The 20,250-nt window shown below is 53.0% G+C and overlaps 1 protein-coding gene across 1 annotated transcript in view; it reads left to right on the plus strand.

The window, feature by feature from the left end:
* The window catches only part of wdr21 (WD repeat domain 21), a 103,896-nt gene that overhangs the window by 65,326 nt on the left and 18,320 nt on the right, over positions 1–20,250 (plus strand). Inside the window, exons 8-11 of the mRNA XM_070878652.1 lie at positions 296–345; positions 4,784–4,863; positions 10,561–10,656; positions 17,426–17,523. Coding sequence (XP_070734753.1) covers positions 296–345; positions 4,784–4,863; positions 10,561–10,656; positions 17,426–17,523 — 324 coding nt within the window. The remainder of the gene's footprint in view (positions 1–295; positions 346–4,783; positions 4,864–10,560; positions 10,657–17,425; positions 17,524–20,250) is intronic.

Genomic DNA, 20,250 nt, shown 5'->3' on the forward strand with positions numbered 1-20,250 from the left:
GGGTCATTGAATAGATTTAAGGTGGAGATAGACAGATTTTTGAGCGATAAGGGAGTCAAGGGTTATGGGCAGCGGGCAGGGAAGTGGAGCTGAGTCCATGATCAGATCAGCCATGATCTTATTGAATGGCGGAGCAGGCTCGAGGGGCCAGGTGGCCTAATCCTGCTCCTATTTCTTGTTCTTATAAATGCGTTTCCATTCTGATGTTTCTGTTCCCAGGTGGTCACACAAGTGTTAACATTTTCAAACTGTGTTCCGTAAGAATGTTTTTAATTTGCTATTTCCAATTTTTCAGGGGACCTCAATTTGCTGGGCGTCTCTATCTGGCCGCGATTCTCATGTCTTGTATCCTTTAAACTATTTTAAGCTGGATAATGCACTCAAACCCGAAGGCAAGAATTGAGAGATTTGTTCCCCTGTGATGATTGAGGTGTTTATTGACCAGACACACCTGCTGATCCTGTGTTAATTCTGGCACCTTTCTCATCTCTGAGAGTTCAAGTTTGTCTGTTCATATAATAAACAAGCCTTTGTACAACACTTTGGTTGTATTTGGCAATATTTAAACTGAGAAACACAGGAAGAGGAGGAGCCCGGTCAGCTCTTCAAGCCTGTTCCATCATTCAATTAGATCATGGCTGATCTGTATCTTAATTCCATTTATCTGCCTTTGCTACCTAACAAAAATCTATCGATTTCATTTTTGAATATTTCAAACATCAACCTCAGCCTTATGGGAGAGAGTATTCCAGATTACCACTACCCGTTGTGTGGACAAACTGCTTCCTGATTTCATTCCTGAATGATCTAACTCGAATGTTAAGGTTATGCCACTATCAGAGGAGAGTTTAGGTATTTACCCGATTTGATTGCCTTAATTATTTTTAACACCTTGATTAGATCACCCTTCAACCCAAACACCTCAATTTATAATGCAGTCAAGCAGAGTCAGCATGGCTTTATGAAAGGGAAATCATGTTTGACAAATTTGCTGGAGTTCTTTGAGGATGTAATGAGCAGGGTGGATAAGGGGAACCAGTGGATGTGGTATATTTGGATTTCCAGAAGGCATTTGATAAGGTTCCACATAAAAGGTTACTGCACAAGATAAGAGCTCATGGGATTGGGGGTAATATATTAGCATGGATAGAGGATTGGCTAATTAACAGAAAACTGAGAGTTGGGATAAATGGGTCATTTTCAGGTTGGAAAACAATAACTAGTGGGGTGCCACTGGGATCGGTGCTGGGGCCTCAACTATTTCCAATCTATATTAATGACTTGGATGAAGGGACCGAATGTACTGTAGCCAAATTTGCTGATGATACAAAGATAGGTGGGAAAGCAAGTTGTGAGGAGGACGCAAAGAATCTGCAAAGGGATATAGGCAGGCTAAGTGAGTGGGCAAACATTTGGCAGATGGAGTATAAAGTGGAAAAATGTGAGATTATCCACTTTGGAAGAAAAATAAAACAAATTCTGATTTAACTGGGGAGAGATTACAAAATGCTACGGTACAGAGAGATTCAGGGGTCCTTGTACATGAGATTCAAAGTTAGCATGCAGGTACAGCCAGTAATTAGGAAAGCAAATGGAATGTTGGCCATTATTGCAAGTGGGATGGAGTATAAAAGTAGGGAAGTCCTCCTACAACTGTACAGGGTATTGGTGAGACCACACCTGGAGTACTGCGTACAGTTTTGGTCTCCTTATTTAAGGAGGCTGTTCAGAGAAGGTTCACTAGGTTGACTCCTGAGATGAAGGGCTTGTCTTATGAAGAAAGGTTGAGCAGGTTGGACCTATGCTCATTGGAATTTAGAAGACTGAGAAGTGATCTTGTTAAAAGGTATGAGATTCTGAGGGGGCTTGATAGGGTGGCTGCAGAGAGGATGTTTCCCTTCGTGGAAGAGTCTAGAACTAGAGGGCATAGGGCCCGAGTTTGGTCAAACCTAAGTTCTGCCCAAGTAGCGCTAAGATTCTGGTGGTACATAGGGCGGAAATGTGGTGAAAAAAACGTGGAAAAGACTGCCTGGCGGGAAAAATGGGTGTTAAACGCCGACAGTGGGCGGTAGGTCGCATACTGGGTGGCAAATGTGATCATCGGCAAAGTACCGCGGAGGATAGTCAGGCCCAAGGAGAGGGAAACAGGAAAAATAAAGAAGTTGCAAAACATTAAAAAAAACTACAAACCCTTCAGAGGATCTCATCCACCAAAATCCCTGCAAAAGAAATGAAGAAAGCCTTTTCTTGCAGGCCCTCACACTTAGCGTACACATGGCGGTCTCTTCTGCTGCTGGAGCCGAGGGCCACCTGAACCAAACTGGGGAGTCAGCGGGCGGGAGGACTTTTGTGGGCATTGCACGCCGCTTAGCGCTCTTCCTGCCCCTGCTGCCTGTGTGCGCTCTCTCTCTTTTCCCCCTCCCACCCCCGCGCTCGCTCCCCCCGCCCCCCCCCGCGCTCGCTCCCCCCGCCCCCCCCCGCGCTCGCTCCCCCCGCCCCCCCCCGCGCTCGCTCCCCCCGCCCCCCCCCGCGCTCGCTCCCCCCGCCCCCCCCCGCGCTCGCTCCCCCCGCCCCCCCCCCGCGCTCGCTCCCCCCGCCCCCCCCCCGCGCTCGCTCCCCCCGCCCCCCCCCCGCGCTCGCTCCCCCCGCCCCCCCCCCCGCGCTCGCTCCCCCCGCCCCCCCCCGCGCTCGCTCCCCCCGCCCCCCCCCGCGCTCGCTCCCCCCGCCCCCCCCCGCGCTCGCTCCCCCCGCCCCCCCCCGCGCTCGCTCCCCCCGCCCCCCCCCGCGCTCGCTCCCCCCGCCCCCCCCCGCGCTCGCTCCCCCCGCCCCCCCCCGCGCTCGCTCCTCCCGCCCCCCCCCGCGCTCGCTCCCCCCGCCCCCCCCCGCGCTCGCTCCCCCCGCCCCCCCCCGCGCTCGCTCCCCCCGCCCCCCCCCGCGCTCGCTCCCCCCGCCCCCCCCCGCGCTCGCTCCCCCCGCCCCCCCCGCGCTCGTTCCCCCCGCCCCCCCCGCGCTCGCTCCCCCCGCCCCCCCCGCGCTCGTTCCCCCCGCCCCCCCCGCGCTCGCTCCCCCCGCCCCCCCCGCGCTCGCTCCCCCCGCCCCCCCCCGCGCTCGCTCCCCCCGCCCCCCCCCGCGCTCGCTCCCCCCGCCCCCCCCCGCGCTCGCTCCCCCCGCCCCCCCCCGCGCTCGCTCCCCCCGCCCCCCCCCGCGCTCGCTCCCCCCGCCCCCCCCGCGCTCGCTCCCCCGCCCCCCCCGCGCTCGCTCCCCCCCCCCCGCGCTCGCTCCCCCCCCCCGCGCTCGCTCCCCCCGCCCCCCCCCGCGCTCGCTCCCCCCGCCCCCCCCGCGCTCGCTCCCCCGCGCTCGCTCCCCCCGCCCCCCCCCGCGCTCGCTCCCCCCGCCCCCCCCCGCGCTCGCTCCCCCCGCCCCCCCCGCGCTCGCTCCCCCCCGCCCCCCCCCGCGCTCGCTCCCCCCGCCCCCCCCCGCGCTCGCTCCCCCCGCCCCCCCCCCCGCGCTCGCTCCCCCCGCCCCCCCCGCGCTCGCTCCCCCGCCCCCCCCCGCGCTCGCTCCCCCCGCCCCCCCCGCGCTCGCTCCCCCGCCCCCCCCCGCGCTCGCTCCCCCCGCCCCCCCCGCGCTCGCTCCCCCCGCCCCCCCCGCGCTCGCTCCCCCCGCCCCCCCCCGCGCTCGCTCCCCCCGCCCCCCCCGCGCTCGCTCCCCCCGCCCCCCCCCGCGCTCGCTCCCCCCGCCCCCCCCCGCGCTCGCTCCCCCCGCCCCCCCCCCGCGCTCGCTCCCCCCGCCCCCCCCCGCGCTCGCTCCCCCCGCCCCCCCCCGCGCTCGCTCCCCCGCCCCCCCCCGCGCTCGCTCCCCCCGCCCCCCCCCGCGCTCGCTCCCCCCGCCCCCCCCGCGCTCGCTCCCCCCGCCCCCCCCGCGCTCGCTCCCCGCGCTCGCTCCCCCCGCCCCCCCCGCGCTCGCTCCCCCGCCCCCCCCCCGCGCTCGCTCCCCCCCCCCGCGCTCGCTACCCCCGCCCCCCCCGCGCTCGCTCCCCCCGCCCCCCCCCGCCCTCGCTCCCCCCGCCCCCCCCCCCGCCCTCTCTCCCCCCGCCCCCCCCGCGCTCTCTCCCCCCGCCCCCCCCCGGGCTCTCTTGCCTTCCCCCCCACCGCGCGCTCCCTCGCCCCCCCCACCCCTGCGCTCTCGACGGATTGCTAGGTGGAGCAGTGTGTCGGGAGGGACCTGAGCATTGTTTGATGAGGGACAGTCTGGTACTGACTAGCCTCACTGGAAATCTTCCTATTGTCATCCATGATGCCAAGCTCTCATGAGGAGAGGGGAAATAATGGAGAGGTTGTTAATGGGGACATATACTCTCAGTTACAAGATGCTTCAACTAATAAATTCTCAGGAGCTATCACCTGAATAATCTACTCTGTTAGAAATATTTCTTCAATGGTTGTTCTTCGATCAGTGAACATTAAGAAAGTCCGCTATTTGAGAAGAATGGTGCAGCTTTGAGCTGACTATGGGTAGATCTTTCTCCAGAATGAGAAGCAATGGAGACGGAGGTGCAGCGTAAGGCAGTGTGCTAGCGACTGACCAATTCACAATTATTGGGACATAGTTTTCTATCCGGGAACAACTTTCTTAAATGTTCAACAATTGAAGAACTACCAGTGAAGAAACATTTCCAACAGGGTAGATTATCTGGGTGGTTTCGTTAGAATTTATTATTTGAAGCATGTTGACAAATTCCTGTGATAAAGTATTTGGTCATTTTCCTTATTGTCTGTGGCAGATTGTGCCTTCAAGGCCATGCAGACACCCCAGGCTGTGTTAGCCTACTTCCAGCTTCCATATTCAGTAACTCGAACTCGGGTAAGGACTATATCCATACATTTACCCACTGACAGAGTTAGAATGTAGCGTTTTTTCCAAGACTATTTTTCTCCGTTATTGCTGCACACTGCATCATAGAATCCCACAAGTTTATGGCACTGAAGGAGGCCATGTGGCCAATGCTTGCTGCTCTTATATTCTATGCCTCGGCTGCTGGTGAAGGTAGGTGAGACGCCTCCCACCAGTGTCTTGCCTCGTTTTGGCATCTTTCCCTGAAGACATGGTTTAAAAAAATTGGTTTATTCACCATCTTCACCATCTCAAAAAATATTCTATGGCATTTGCTCAAGTTGTCGTCATACAGGTATGCTTAATATTTATTGTAATTCTGATCAGCTCTGAGCCTGTCCTTGAAGCTTACCGTTTAGATCTCCGGCCTCGGTATCTCATACTTAAATACCAGTAAAGCGAAGGCTGGAATTTTCCCCTAAAAAAACCTGAGAGTTTGGAGGTTGGGAGCAGTTAGTGTTAAAATTGTGATTCCCGCCTCTAACCCGTACAGTTCCGATTTTCCCAGGGGACGGTACCTTAACGTAAATATTGTAATGAGGTTGGAAGCCTCTATGTTCCTTCCATTTTGAATTTAACTGCCTGTGGAAGGGCTGCACACAATTTGTGAAACCCGGCGTTTAAAGAGGGAAAGCTGGCCTCTCAGGATTCCCACTGGCCTTGGGACCCTGCCCGCCTTGGGACCCTGCCCTGCCTGCCCCGGGACCGGACCCTGCCCTGCCCGCCCCGGGACCGGGCCCTGCCCTACCTGCCCCGGAACCAGTGAAAGTGTTTCAAAATGTCACTTGTTTTTTAAATGTTGCCTGAAAGAATTTTTCTTCATATATTTAAGTGGTAACGTTTAATGAAAGCAGCAGAAACTATAAATTCCAGCGTCACTCCCCCTCCTCTGAGTAACCTGCTTTTTAAATTACTGAAATTCACTTTCAAATATATGAAACTATTTCCTAGTTATATTGGAGTACATTGGTCAGTTTCTTTGTAACTTAAAACAAAAATCACATTTAAAAGCTTTTAAATTGGTGTCCTTGTGCCAAAAAAAACAACTTAATTTTTGGAATCTACTCCCACGCCTCCCTCCAAAGGAGCAGAGTGCGCAGACACTCCCGATGGTTAATTCACCCCGACAGTGTGGCCAGTTTTATGGGCAGGGCCAGTTTCCAGCGCAATGTTTTTAAAACTAGCACAAAGTAGCATTGCATTGAACGCAAATTGCTCTTAGAATCCCACCATCTTTTGCGCCGATTTCGGCTGAACTGCGTCAAAAAAAAAAAGCACAATTTAGCGGCAACTCCAGGCTAATGTTTTAAAATTCTAATTTCAAAAAATTACCTAATTGTGTGAGAGTGGCGATGTCCACAGGAGGTAGTAATACCAGTGTGGTGAAATGTGCCAGGGTGTTTTGTGTGTACTAGCCTGGGAGAACCATAAATCCAACCACGTGGCTACTTTACTGAGATAGAAAGAACGAACTTGCTTTACTCATAGAATGGTTACAGCACAGAAGGAGGCCATTCGGCCCGTCAAGCCTGTGCCAGCTCTCTGCACGAGCACCTCAAAGTCCCATTCCCCCGCCCTTTCCCCGGAGACTTGGATATTTTTTTCCTTCAGATACTTATCCAATTTCCTTCTGAAATCCACAATTGAGTTTGCCTTCACCACCCTTTCAGGCAGTGCATTCCAGATCCTAATCACTCGCTGCGTAAAATTTTTTTTCTCTTTGGTTCTTTTGCCAGTCACCTTAAATCTGTGTCCTCTGGTTCATTATAATTTCCATGCTTTATGACCTCTATTTATGAAGCCCAGGATCCCGCAAGCTTTTTTAACCGCTTTCTCAACCTGTCCCCTTTAGGATTGTACCCATCAGTTCAGATTTGCTCTCATTCTTCCTACCAAAATGTATCACTTGGCACTTTTCTGCGTTAAATTTCATCTGCCACGTGTCTGCCCATTCCACCAGCCTGTCTATCACTCTCCTCCTCACTGTTCACTATACTTCCAAGTTTTGTGTCATCAGCAAATTTTGAAATTGTGCCCTGTACAAAATCATTAATATATATCAAGAAAAGCAGTGGGAAACACCACTGTATACCTTCCTCCAGTCCGAAAAATAACTTAGCCAATTCCGTATCCCTGCTGCCACTGTCCCTTTTATTCCATGGGCTTCAACTTTGCTGGCAAGCCTATTATGTGGCACTTTGTCAAATGGCTTTTGGAAATTCATGTACACTAACGTCAACTGCATTACCCTCTGTTACCTCATCAAAAAACTTGCATCAAGTTGGTTAAACACAATTTGCCTTTAACAAATCCGTGCTGGCTTTCCTTAATTAATCCACGCTTGTCCAAGTGACTGTTAATTTTGTCTCTGATTATTGTTTCTAAAAGCTTCCCTACTGCCGAGGTAAAACTGACCGGTTGGTAGTTGCTGGGTTTATCTTTGCACCCTATTTTAAACAACATTTGCAACTCTCCAGCCCTCTGGCACCACCCCCATTTCTAAGGAGGATTGGAAGATTATGGACAGTACTTCCGCGATTTATTCTTTCTCTTCCCTCAGCGTCCTAGGATGCATCCCATCCGGTCCTGGTGACTTATCGACTTTAAATACAGCCAGCCTTTCTAGTACCTCTTTATCAATTTTATCCCATCCAGTATCTCCTTTCCCTTCTCCTTTACTATGTCTATGGCACTACATTTGGTGAAGACAGATACAAAGTTCTCATTTAGTCCCTCAGCCATACCCTCTGCCTCCATGCGTGGGTCTTCTTTTTGGTCCCTAATCGGCCCCACCCCTCCTCTCACCGCCCATTTACTATTTAGAAGCCTGTCGAACACTTGGATTACCTTTTATGTTGGCTGCCATTTTATTCTCATATCCTCTTTGTCCCTCTTATTTTCTTTTTCTCTTCTCCTCTGAACTTTCTATATTTCGCCTGATTCTCAGATGTATTTGTAACCTGACATCTGTCATACCCACCCTTTCTGCTTCCTCTTACTCTCTATCACTTTCGTCATCCAGGGAGCTCTGACTTTAGTTGCCCTACCTTCCCCACTAGTGGGAATGTACCTTGACTGTATCCAAACTATTTCCTCTTTAAAGGCAGCCCATTGTTCCTCTACAGTTTTGCCTGCCAATCTTTGATTCCAGTTTACCCAGGCCAGATCTGTTCTCAACCCACTGAAATTGGCCTTCCTCCAATTTAGTATTTTTACTCTAGATTGCTCCCTGTCCTTTTCCGTGGCTAATCTAAACCTTATGATATTTTGATCAGTGTTCCCTAAATGTTCACCGACTGACACTAGCTCCACTTGACCCACCTCATTCCCCAGAACCAGATCCAGCAATGCCTCCTCCCTCGTTGGGCTGGAAACATACTGATCAAGAAAGTTCTCCTGAACGCATTTCAGAAATTCCTCCCCCTCTCTGCCCTTTACACTATTACTATCCCAGTCTATATTAGGATAATTGAAGTCCCCCATTATCACTGCTCTATAGCTCTTGCATTTCTCTGTAATTTTGCTATAAATTTGCTCCTCTATATCCTTCCCACTAGTTGGTGGTCTATAGAATACACCAGTACTGTAATGGCACCTCTATTGTTTCTTAACTCTAACCAAATAGCTTCTGTCCTTGACCCCTCCAGGGTATCCTCTCTGTCCAACACTGTAACATTCTCCTTGTCCAGCACTGTAACATTCTCCTTAACCAACACTGCCACCCACCTCCGATCTTTCCTTCTCTCCTTCCTAAATATCCAGGAATATTTAATACCCAATCCTGCCCTTTTTCGAGCCAGGTCTCAGTTATCGCCACGACATTCCCCTGTGGCTATTTGTGCCTGCAGCTCACCAACCTTGTTAACTATGCTTCGTGCCTTCACATACATGCACTGTAAACCTATCTTAGACCTTGTGTTCCCTCTTAGTCTGACCCCACCTTACTATTTCTTACTCTAGTGCTATCCGTCTCTCCCAGATCTTTGTGCCCTTTGTTTCTCCTGCTACATCCTGGTGCCCATCCCCCTGCCAACTTAGTTTAACCCCCCCAGAGCACTAGCAAAGCTCGCTGCAAGGACAAATGGATAATGAAGTTGACTAGCTTTGTTTCTCTCAGTAATTTCCTGAAAACCTGCTCCTTTTATTGTTCTTCACTGTACTGTTCCTAGTTAATGGAGTTTTAAACAAAGTCTTCCAGTACAGGAGAGTCTGGGGGAACAAATGATCTTTCAAAGTCCTGAATCTGATCGCTCTTTAAAAACTGGTGTATCACCAAGACACCAGGCGCTAGAAATTGAACGGGGCGCTAACTTTTGAAGGAGCGCAGAAGTATCGGCAAGTGAAAAAGATTCTTTGCTCTCGGGAACTTCTGCTTTAGCACTCCAAGAGGGAAGTGGCGTGCTAAATCAAGCGCTACCCTCTTCTCTTCGAGCGCTAGAATAGTGGCAGAGTGCTGAGCGATGTTGAGAGCAGCACTGCCGTCTTTACAGGCTCCTTACCTTGCTTAAAGGGAAGGGCCAATGATGGGTTGAATGCGTCTTCGTGCTCTGTCTGTTGGGCCATGGGATCTGCACTATGCACATACCAGCCTCAAGCACTCTTAAGAATTTGCAGGGCTGAAGAAGTAAAAGGGTCAGAATAAATCATGAGGCACCAGACTGGGGAGAGAAATACATTTTGCCCTACCTGACCACCACTGCCTCTAAATATTGCTCCCCAAGCGGTCGGCCGAGTTGAATACATAAGAACATAAGAATTAGGACCAGGAGTAGGCCATCTAGCCCCTCGAGCCTGCTCCGCCATTCAACAAGATCATGGCTGATCTGGCCATGGACTCGGCTCCACTTACCCGCCCGCTCCCCGTAACCCTTAATTCCCTTATTGGTTAAAAATCTATCTATCTGTGACTTGAATATATTCAATGAGCTAGCCTCAACTGCTTCCTTGGGCAGAGAATTCCACAGATTCACAACCCTTTGGGAGAAGAAATTCCTTTTCAACTCGGTTTTAAATTGTCTCCCCCGTATTTTGAGGCTGTGCCCCCTAGTTCTAGTCTCCCCGACCAGTGGAAACAACCTCTCTGCCTCTATCTTGTCTATCCCTTTCATGATTTTAAATGTTTCTATAAGATCACCCCTCATCCTTCTGAACTCCAACGAGTAAAGACCCAGTCTACTCAATCTATCATCATAAGGTAACCCTCTCATCTCCGGAATCAGCCTAGTGAATCGTCTCTCTACCCCCTCCAAAGCTAGTATATCCTTCCTTAAGTAAGGTGACCAAAACCTGCAGCTGTTGATGTCCAGTGATGTTGCAGTGGGCGGGAGTGAATATTACATCCGGAGCGATGCAAAGCAGACAAATTTTGCAGGCACACGTCTGATGCTGTTAAGTTAACACTAGGTGAGGTCAGTTTAATTGCTCTCCAAGCCACAGCTCACAACATTGCTTTAATATGGAAGCGGTTTCCTTTGCCCTGATGGGAAAGTTACCTCTCGGGCTAAGTGTGCTGTCATTCTATCCCCTCCATAAGGATTGGTGCAGAGGGCTGCACTTTATACATTACAACAAACAGCAGCCAAATCTAAATGCGTGGAAAGAGCTGGGAATACCAGGGGAAGACGTTGCGTGTGCTCCATATAAAGCAGTGTTTTATTGTATCCGCAGAGGACCAGCCAAGTATGCTGTGCAACTTCAAGAGTGCGACGGCCTTGACGTGTGCCTGGTGCTTCAACCCTCAAGCTGACAAGTGCTTCAGTACAGGTAGCGTCTGAGTCAAACAGCTCCTCTCCTCTTAGTGTCTGCACGCACACACATTCTGCATTGGAAGAGTAATACCACCTGCAGACAATCTGCATTTCCTTCTGTATTGTGATCATTTCACCTTTGTACGAATCAATTGGGAATGTTGCATCTATTGTTTTCAATAATTCCAATGAATGTGACTGAATTTCCCAGACAAGCATTTGTACTCCATTACTCATATACACTTGGCATTAATGCCCTTTGTTTAATCCCTGCTCTGTGCTGAGTTATCAAAATCTGTTCGGTACTCCATAAAATCATAGAAATTTATAGCACGGAAGGAGGCCATTTCAGCCCATCGTGTCCGCGCCGGCCAACAAAGAGCTATCCAGCCTAATCCCAGTTTCCATCTCTTGGTCCGTAGCCCTGCAGCTTACGGCACTTCAAGTGCACATCCAAGTACTTTTTAAATGTGGTGAGGGTTTCTGCCTCTACCACCCTTTCAGGCAGTGAGTTCCAGAGCCCCACCACACTCTGGGTGAAGAAATTTCCCCTCAAATCTCTCTAAACCTTCTACCAATTACTTTAAATCTATGCCCCTGGTTGTTGACCCCTCTGCTGAGGGAAATAGATCCTTCCTATCCACTGTATCTAGGCCCCTCATAATTTTATACACCTCAATAGGGTCTCCCCTCAGCCTCCTCTGTTCCCCAAAAAAACCAAACCCAGCCTATCCAATCTTTCCTCATAGCCAAAATTCTCCAGTTCACGCAACATCCTCATAAATCTCCTCTGTACCTCTCCAGTGCAATCACATCCTGCCTGTAATTTATGTCCCGGCTAATAAAGGCAGGTATTCCATATGCCTTCTTGACCACCTTATCTACCTGGCCTGCTACCTTTAGGGATCTGTGGACCTGCACTCCAAGGTCCCTTTGTTCCTCTACACCTCTGTCCTACCATTTATTGTATATTCCCTTGCCTTGTTGGCCCTCCCCATCTGCATTACTTAGAAACATAGAAAGTAGGTGCATGTGTAGGCCATTCAGCCCTTTGAGCCTGCACCACCATTCAATATGATCAGGGCTGATCATGCAACTTCAGTACCCCATTCCTGCTTTCTCTCTATACCCCTTGATCCTTTTAGCCGTAAGGGCCACATCTAACTCCCTTTTGAATATATCTAATGAACTGGCCTCAACAACTCTCTGCGATAGAGAATTCCACAGGTTCACAATTCTCTATCGCAGAAGAAGTTTATCCTCATCTCGGTCCTAAATGGCTTACCCCTTATCCTTAGACTGTGACCCCTGGTTCTGGACTTCCCCAACATCAAGAACATTCTTCCTGCATCTAACCTGTTCAATCCCGTCAGAACTTTATATGTTTCTATGAGATCCCCTCTCATTCTTCTAAACTCAAGTGAATGAGAGGGGATCTCACACTTCTCGGGATTGAATTCCATTTGCCCACTGTTCTGCCCACCTGACCAGTTCATTGACACTTACTATTTCCTGTTTTGCTTCTCTTAACAGCCTGGGATTCATATCATCCGGGCCTGGGGATTTATCCACTTTCAAAGCTGCTAAACCCCTTAATACTTCCTCTCTCACTGTTTATTTAATCTAATATTTCACAATCCTCCTCCCTCATTGCAATGTCTGCATCACCCCTCTCTTTTGTGAAAACAGACGCAAAGTATTAATTAAGAACCAAACCCACGTCTTCCGCCTCCACACACATTACCACACACATTACCTCCACACACATTACCTCCACACACATTACCTCCACACACATTATCACACACATTACCTCCACACACATTACCACACACACATTACCTCCACACACATTACCTCCACACACATTACCACACACATTACCTCCACACACATTACCACACACATTACCTCCACACACATTACCTCCACACACATTACCTCCACACACATTACCTCCACACACATTACCACACACATTACCTCCACACACATTACCACACACATTACCTCCACACACATTACCTTAATCGGCCCTACTTTTTCCTTCATTATCCTCTTACTCTTAATGTATTTATAAAACCTCTTTGGGTTTTCCTTGATTTAACTAGGCAAAATTTTTCATGCTTTCTCTTTGCTTTTGTTAATTTCCTTTTTAATTCCACCTCTGCACTTTCTATACCCCTCTGGAGTTTCTGCAGTGTTGAACCCTCGGTATCGATCATAAGCCTCCCTTTTTTCTTTATCCTATCCTGACGTTGAGGGGGTTCCAGGTTTATTAGTCCCACCCTTTTTCTTTAAGGGAACATACTTGCTCTGAACCCTCAGGATCTCCTTGAATGCCTTCTAATGGTGATGGAGAAACAGCTGCCCTGGGGGTCGGGGTTGGGCTCTGCTCCGATGGTCCTCACAGTTGAGTAGCTGAGACACGAGATGACAGAGTACCAGCATGCTGCATGTGTCCACGGAACTGTACTCAACATTGTGTCAGCACCTTGAACAAAGGTGTGGGACAGGGGCAATTATTGAGAAAAGGTGTTAAAAATAGTGGGTAAAATTGAGATTTCAATTGGGCTAACAGCACAGTAACTGTTTGTCCATTGTTAGCTTTAGCTTGATGTGTGAAAAATCCAATTGCTCACTGTTATAGAGCTTTGTATTGCCAACTTATCCTTCGTTGGTAGCACACTCTCTTCTGAGTGTGTTGAACCTCTATTCCAGGATTTCAACATATAATCTGTGGGCGTGCTCCTTTGTCGAGGTGTGCTTTTCCAGTTGAGATGTTAACACAAGCTCCGATCTACCAGTTCAGGTGGAGGAAAGACTCCTTGGTGCTGTTTGAAGAAAAGCAGGGAGTTTTTTCCCAGGGCCCTGGCCAACATTTCCTCCTCAATCAGTGCCAGAAGAAACCCAGTTTAACTGGGTTATCGTCTCGTGTGCTGTTTGTGGGACCTTGCTGTGCATCATTTGGATTTTGCATTCGCCTACAAAATAAATGCCTGCACTTCACAGAATGAATTGGTTATAAAGAAGTTTGAGACATCTGGAGGACGTGACGAGCTGTTATATTCGTTGTTTCTGTTTTCTCCTTCCTCTTCCTGAAATAGATGGAAAGTAATTGAGAGATGGCACCCTATCCTGTCGAAGCATACCGACTGACCACTCCAAGCTTCATTGTGACCAGACACACCGACTGACCACTCCAAGCTTCATTGTGACCAGACACACCGACTGACCACTCCAAGCTTCATTGTGACCAGACACACCGACTGACCACTCCAAGCTTCATTGTAACCAGACACACCGACTGACCACTCCAAGCTTCATTGTGACCAGACACACCGACTGACCACTGACCTCCATTGTGACCAGACACACCGACTGACCACTGACCTCCATTGTGACCAGACACACCGACTGACCACTCCAAGCTTCATTGTAACCAGACACACCGACTGACCACTGACCTCCATTGTGACCAGACACACCGACTGACCACTCCAAGCTTCATTGTGACCAGACACACCGACTGACCACTGACCTCCATTGTGACCAGACACACCGACTGACCACTGACCTCCATTGTGACCAGACACACCGACTGACCACTCCAAGCTTCATTGTAACCAGACACACCGACTGACCACTGACCTCCATTGTGACCAGACACACCGACTGACCACTCCAAGCTTCATTGTAACCAGACACACCGACTGACCACTGAGAGAGTTCCATTGTGACCAGACACACCGACTGACCACTCCAAGCTTCATTGTAACCAGACACACCGACTGACCACTGACCTCCATTGTGACCAGACACACCGACTGACCACTGACCTCCATTGTGACCAGACACACCGACTGACCACTCCAAGCTTCATTGTAACCAGACACACCGACTGACCACTGACCTCCATTGTGACCAGACACACCGACTGACCACTCCAAGCTTCATTGTAACCAGACACACCGACTGACCACTGAGAGAGTTCCATTGTGACCAGACACACCGACTGACCACTCCAAGCTTCATTGTAACCAGACACACCGACTGACCACTGAGAGAGTTCCATTGTGACCAGACACACCGACTGACCACTGAGAGAGTTCCATTGTGACCAGACACACCGACTGACCACTGAGAGAGTTCCATTGTAACCAGACACACCGACTGACCACTGAGAGAGTTCCATTGTGACCAGACACACCGACTGACCACTGAGAGAGTTCCATTGTGACCAGACACACCGACTGACCACTGAGAGAGTTCCATTGTGACCAGACACACCGACTGACCACTCCAAGCTTCATTGTAACCAGACACACCGACTGACCACTGAGAGAGTTCCATTGTGACCAGACACACCGACTGACCACTGACCTCCATTGTGACCAGACACACCGACTGACCACTGAGCTCCATTGTGGCCAAACACACCGACTGACCACTGACCTCCATTGTGGCCAAACACACCGACTGACCACTGACCTCCATTGTGGCCAAACATACCGACTGACCACTGAGCTCCATTGTGACCAGACACACCGACTGACCACTGACCTCCATTGTGACCAGACACACCGACTGACCACTCCAAGCTTCATTGTAACCAGACACACCGACTGACCACTGACCTCCATTGTGACCAGACACACCGACTGACCACTGACCTCCATTGTGGCCAAACACACCGACTGACCACTGAGCTCTATTGTGGCCAAACACACCGACTGACCACTGAGCTCCATTGTGGCCAAACACACCGACTGACCACTGAGCTCCATTGTGGCCAAACACACCGACTGACCACTGAGCTCCATTGTGACCAAACACACCGACTGACCACTGAGCTCCATTGTGACCAGACACACCGACTGACCACTGAGCTCCATTGTGACCAAACACACCGACTGACCACTGACCTCCATTGTGACCAGACACACCGACTGACCACTGACCTCCATTGTGACCAGACACGCCGACTGACCAGTGAGAGAGTTCCATTGTGACCAGACATGTCGACTGACCACTGAGCTCCATTGTGACCAGACACGCCGACTGACCACTGAGCTCCATTGTGACCAAACACACCGACTGACCTCTTGTGACCAGACACACCGACTGACCACTGACCTCCATTGTGACCAAACACACCGACTGACCACTGACCTCCATCGTGACCAAACACACCGACTGACCACTGAGCTCCATTGTGACCAGACACACCGACTGACCACTGAGCTCCATTGTGACCAAACACACCGACTGACCACTGACCTCCATCGTGACCAAACACACCGACAGACCACTGACCTCCATCGTGACCAAACACACCGACTGACCACTGACCTCCATCGTGACCAAACAAACCGACTGACCACTGAGCTCTATTGTGACCAGACACACCGACTGACCACTGACCTCCATTGTGACCAGACACACCGACTGACCAGTGAGAGAGCTCCATTGTGACCAGACACACCGACTGACCACTGAGCTCCATCGTGACCAGACACACCGACTGACCACTGAGCTCTATTGTGACCAAACACACCGACTGACCACTGACCTCCATTGTGACCAAACACACCGACTGACCACTGAGCTCCATTGTGACCAAACACACCGACTGACCACTGAGCTCCATTGTGACCAAACACACCGACTGACCACTGACCTCTTGTGACCAGACACACCGACTGACCACTGACCTCCATTGTGAGCAGACACACCGACTGACCACTGACCTCCATTGTGACCAGACACACCGACTGACTATTGAGCTCCATTGTGACCAAACACACCGACTGACCACTGACCTCCATTGTGACCAGACACACCGACTGACCACTGACCTTCATTGTGACCAGACACACCGACTGACCATTGAGCTCCATTGTGACCAAACACACCGACTGACCACTGAGCTCCATTGTGACCAAACACACCAACTGACCACTGAGCTCCATTGTGACCAGACACACCGACTGACCACTGACCTCCATTGTGACCAAACACACCGACTGACCACTGAGAGAGTTCAATTGTGACCAGACACACCGACTGACCACTGAGCTCTATTGTGACCAAACACACCGACTGACCACTGAGAGTTCCATTGTGACCAGACACACCGACTGACCACTGACCTCCATTGTGACCAGACACACCGACTGACCTCCATTGTGACCAGACACACCGACTGACCACTGAGCTCCATTGTGACCAGACACGCCGAGTGACCACTGACCTCCATCGTGACCAAACACACCGACTGACCACTGAGCTCCATTGTGACCAAACACACCGACTGACCACTGACCTCCATTGTGACCAGACACACCGACTGACCAGTGAGAGAGCTCCATTGTGACCAGACACACCGACTGAGAGCTGCATTTGGGAGGATGGTGACCATCCTTCTCCGCTATTAACACACTCAACTTCCATTTTGATACTGTTACGGAATTTTTCAAAAAACTTGATAATCAAATGAGTAACCTGTGCAAAAGCACATGAATATTACACCATTCACAACAGATCATTAACTCACTAAAGTAACATTAATTGTGAAAACGACAGCTTAGGAAGAGACCATTCGGCCCATCGTGCCTGTCATATTTGTACAATTCCAATAGCTTAATAACAATATGAAATACACTAGCATCGATCCTTCCCGTCCCCCAAACCTGTAATAGCAACACTATTGTCTGTAGATACTGTTTAGCTTCTAAGTTTTCACTCGCCAGGCCCCATTGCTAACCGTGCACTCTGTTTCCTAGGGTTATTGCACTGTGTCTTTGTGACTGATGCCGTAACAGGTCAGAAACAGACATTCAGCACAAGCAGCAGTGTTTTTGCTCAGCACTTTGCTCGCAGGGTAAGCAAGGATTTAAAATACTTTATATAAGAAATACACAACCAGTCAGCTAGCACCTGTAGAGCGAAGATAGGTTAATATTTGGTGTTTGAACTCTATCAGAAATAATGGGCCCAAGTTTCGGGCCACGCTTAGAACGGCGCAGCCCCGACCTGGGCGCCCGTTTTTTGCGCCACAAAGTGTGCCTAAAAAAAACTTAGATTCTCCGGCTCTCTGCTGGTCCTCTGGCCCTCGGCGCGGCGCATCATGAGCTGTGGGGGGCGGAGCTAAGTCCCTGCGCTGAAAACAGTGCCGGGACCTCTGCACGTGCGTGCTACCATGGGCGCGCATGTGCAGTAGCTCCAGGCGCCCAAAACTGTGTGGGAGGGGCCCTATTTTCTATGTTTCTATCAGGAATGGGGTACTGAAGTTGCATGTTCAACCATGAACTCATTGAATGGCGGTGCAGGCTAGAAGGGCCGAATGGCCTACTCCTGCACCTATTTTCTATGTTTTTCTATGAAGCACGCAGCCCCTAGCCCTATGGCCTCACTGGGGCTGCGTGAATAAGGCTCCTCCCACGCCCAGCTCCCGACCCACCGACTCGACCCCCGCTTCCACCCCCCGCCCCCGGACCCGACCCGATTCCCCCACCCAACCTGACCTCCCTCTCCCTCCCTCCCCACAACCCGAACCAAACCGACCTCCCTCCCACTACCACTCCCCGACCCGACCCGACCCGCGCTCCCGAGCCCCCCCCCACCCGGAACGGACCCGACCCAACCTGACCTCCCTCTGCCCCCCCCCCCCCGACCCGACCCGCGCTCCCTCCCTCTCCCCTCCCACCCCCCCCCCCCCCGACCCGACCCGCGCTCCCTCCCTCTCCCCTCCCACCCCCCCCCCCCCCCCGACCCGACCCGTGCTCCCTCCCTCTCCCCTCCCACCCCCCCCCCGACCCGACCCGCACTCCCTCCCTCTCCCCTCCCACCCCCCCCCCCCGACCCGACCCGCGCTCCCTCCCTCTCCCCCCCCCCCCCCCACACACCCGACCCGACCCAAGCTCCCTCCCTCTTTCCTCCCACCCCCCCCCCCCCCCCCCCGACCCGACCCGCACTCCCTCCCTCTCCCCTCCCACCCCCCCCCCACACACCCGACCCGACCCAAGCTCCCTCCCTCTTTCCTCCCCCCCCCCCCCCCCACACACCCGACCCGACCCGCGCTCCCTCCCTCTCCCCTCCCACCCCCCCCCCCCCACACACCCGACCCGACCCAAGCTCCCTCCCTCTTTCCTCCCACCCCCCCCCCCCACACACCCGACCCGACCCGCACTCCCTCCCTCTCCCCTCCCACCCCCCCCCCCGACCTGACCCGCGCTCCCTCCCTCTCCCCTCCCACCCCCCCCCCCCCACACACCCGACCCGACCCAAGCTCCCTCCCTCTTTCCTCCCACCCCCCCCCCCCCCCACACACCCGACCCGACCCAAGCTCCCTCCCTCTTTCCTCCCACCCCCCCCCCCCCACGCACCCGACCCGACCCGCACTCCCTCCCTCTCCCCTCCCACCCCCCCCCCCCCCCCCGACCCGACCCAAGCTCCCTCCCTCTCCCCTCCCACCCCCCCCCCCCCCCCGACCCGACCCAAGCTCCCTCCCTCTCCCCTCCCACCCCCCCCCCCCCCCACCCGACCCGACCCAAGCTCCCTCCCTCTTTCCTCCCCCCCCCCCCCCCACCCGAACCAACCCGACCTCCCTCCTCCCCCCCGACCCGACCCGCGCTCCCAACGCCACTTACCTGTAAATCTGGTGCTGGGGACGGGCCCTGCCCGAAGTCGGCCCGTTCCCCTCTCCTTCACCCCCCCTCTCCTTCACCCCCCCCTCTCCTTCACCCCCCCCCTCTCCTTCACCCCCCCCTCTCCTTCACCGCCTCCTCTCCTTCACCGCCTCCTCTCCTTCACCGCCTCCTCTCCTTCACCCCCCTCTCCTTCACCGCCCCCTCTCCTTCACCGCCCCCTCTCCTTCACCGCCCCCCTCTCCTTCACCGCCCCCTCTCCTTCACCGCCCCCTCTCCTTCACCGCCCCCTCCCTTCACCCCCCCTCTCCTTCACCCCCCTCTCCTTCACCCCCCCCTCTCCTTCACCCCCCCCTCTCCTTCACCCCCCCCTCCTTCACCCCCCCCCTCCTTCACCCCCCCCTCTCCTTCACCCCCCCCTCTCCTTCACCCCCCCCTCTCCTTCACCCCCCCCTCTCCTTCACCCCCCCCTCTCCTTCACCCCCCCCTCTCCTTCACCCCCCCTCTCCTTCACCCCCCCTCTCCTTCACCCCCCCTCTCCTTCACCCCCCCCTCTCCTTCACCCCCCCCTCTCCTTCACCCCCCCCCTCTCCTTCACCCCCCCCTCTCCTTCACCCCCCCTCTCCTTCACCCCCCCCTCTCCTTCACCCCCCCCTCTCCTTCACCCCCCCTCTCCTTCACCCCCCCCTCTCCTTCACCCCCCCTCTCCTTCACCCCCCCTCTCCTTCACCCCCCCTCTCCTTCACCCCCCCTCTCCTTCACCCCCCCCTCCTTCAGCCCCCCCTCTCCTTCAGCCCCCCCCCTTCTCCTTTTCCACCCCTTCTCCTTTTCCACCCCTTCTCCTTTTCCACCCCTTCTCCTTTTCCACCCCTTCTCCTTTTTCCACCCCTTCTCCTTTTCCACCCCTTCTCCTTTTCCACCCCTTCTCCTTTTCCACCCCTTCCTCCTTTTCCACCCCTTCT

The sequence above is a fragment of the Pristiophorus japonicus genome, chromosome 4 (genome assembly GCF_044704955.1).
Source record: "Pristiophorus japonicus isolate sPriJap1 chromosome 4, sPriJap1.hap1, whole genome shotgun sequence".
In the NCBI taxonomy this organism is placed as follows: Eukaryota; Metazoa; Chordata; class Chondrichthyes; family Pristiophoridae; genus Pristiophorus; species Pristiophorus japonicus.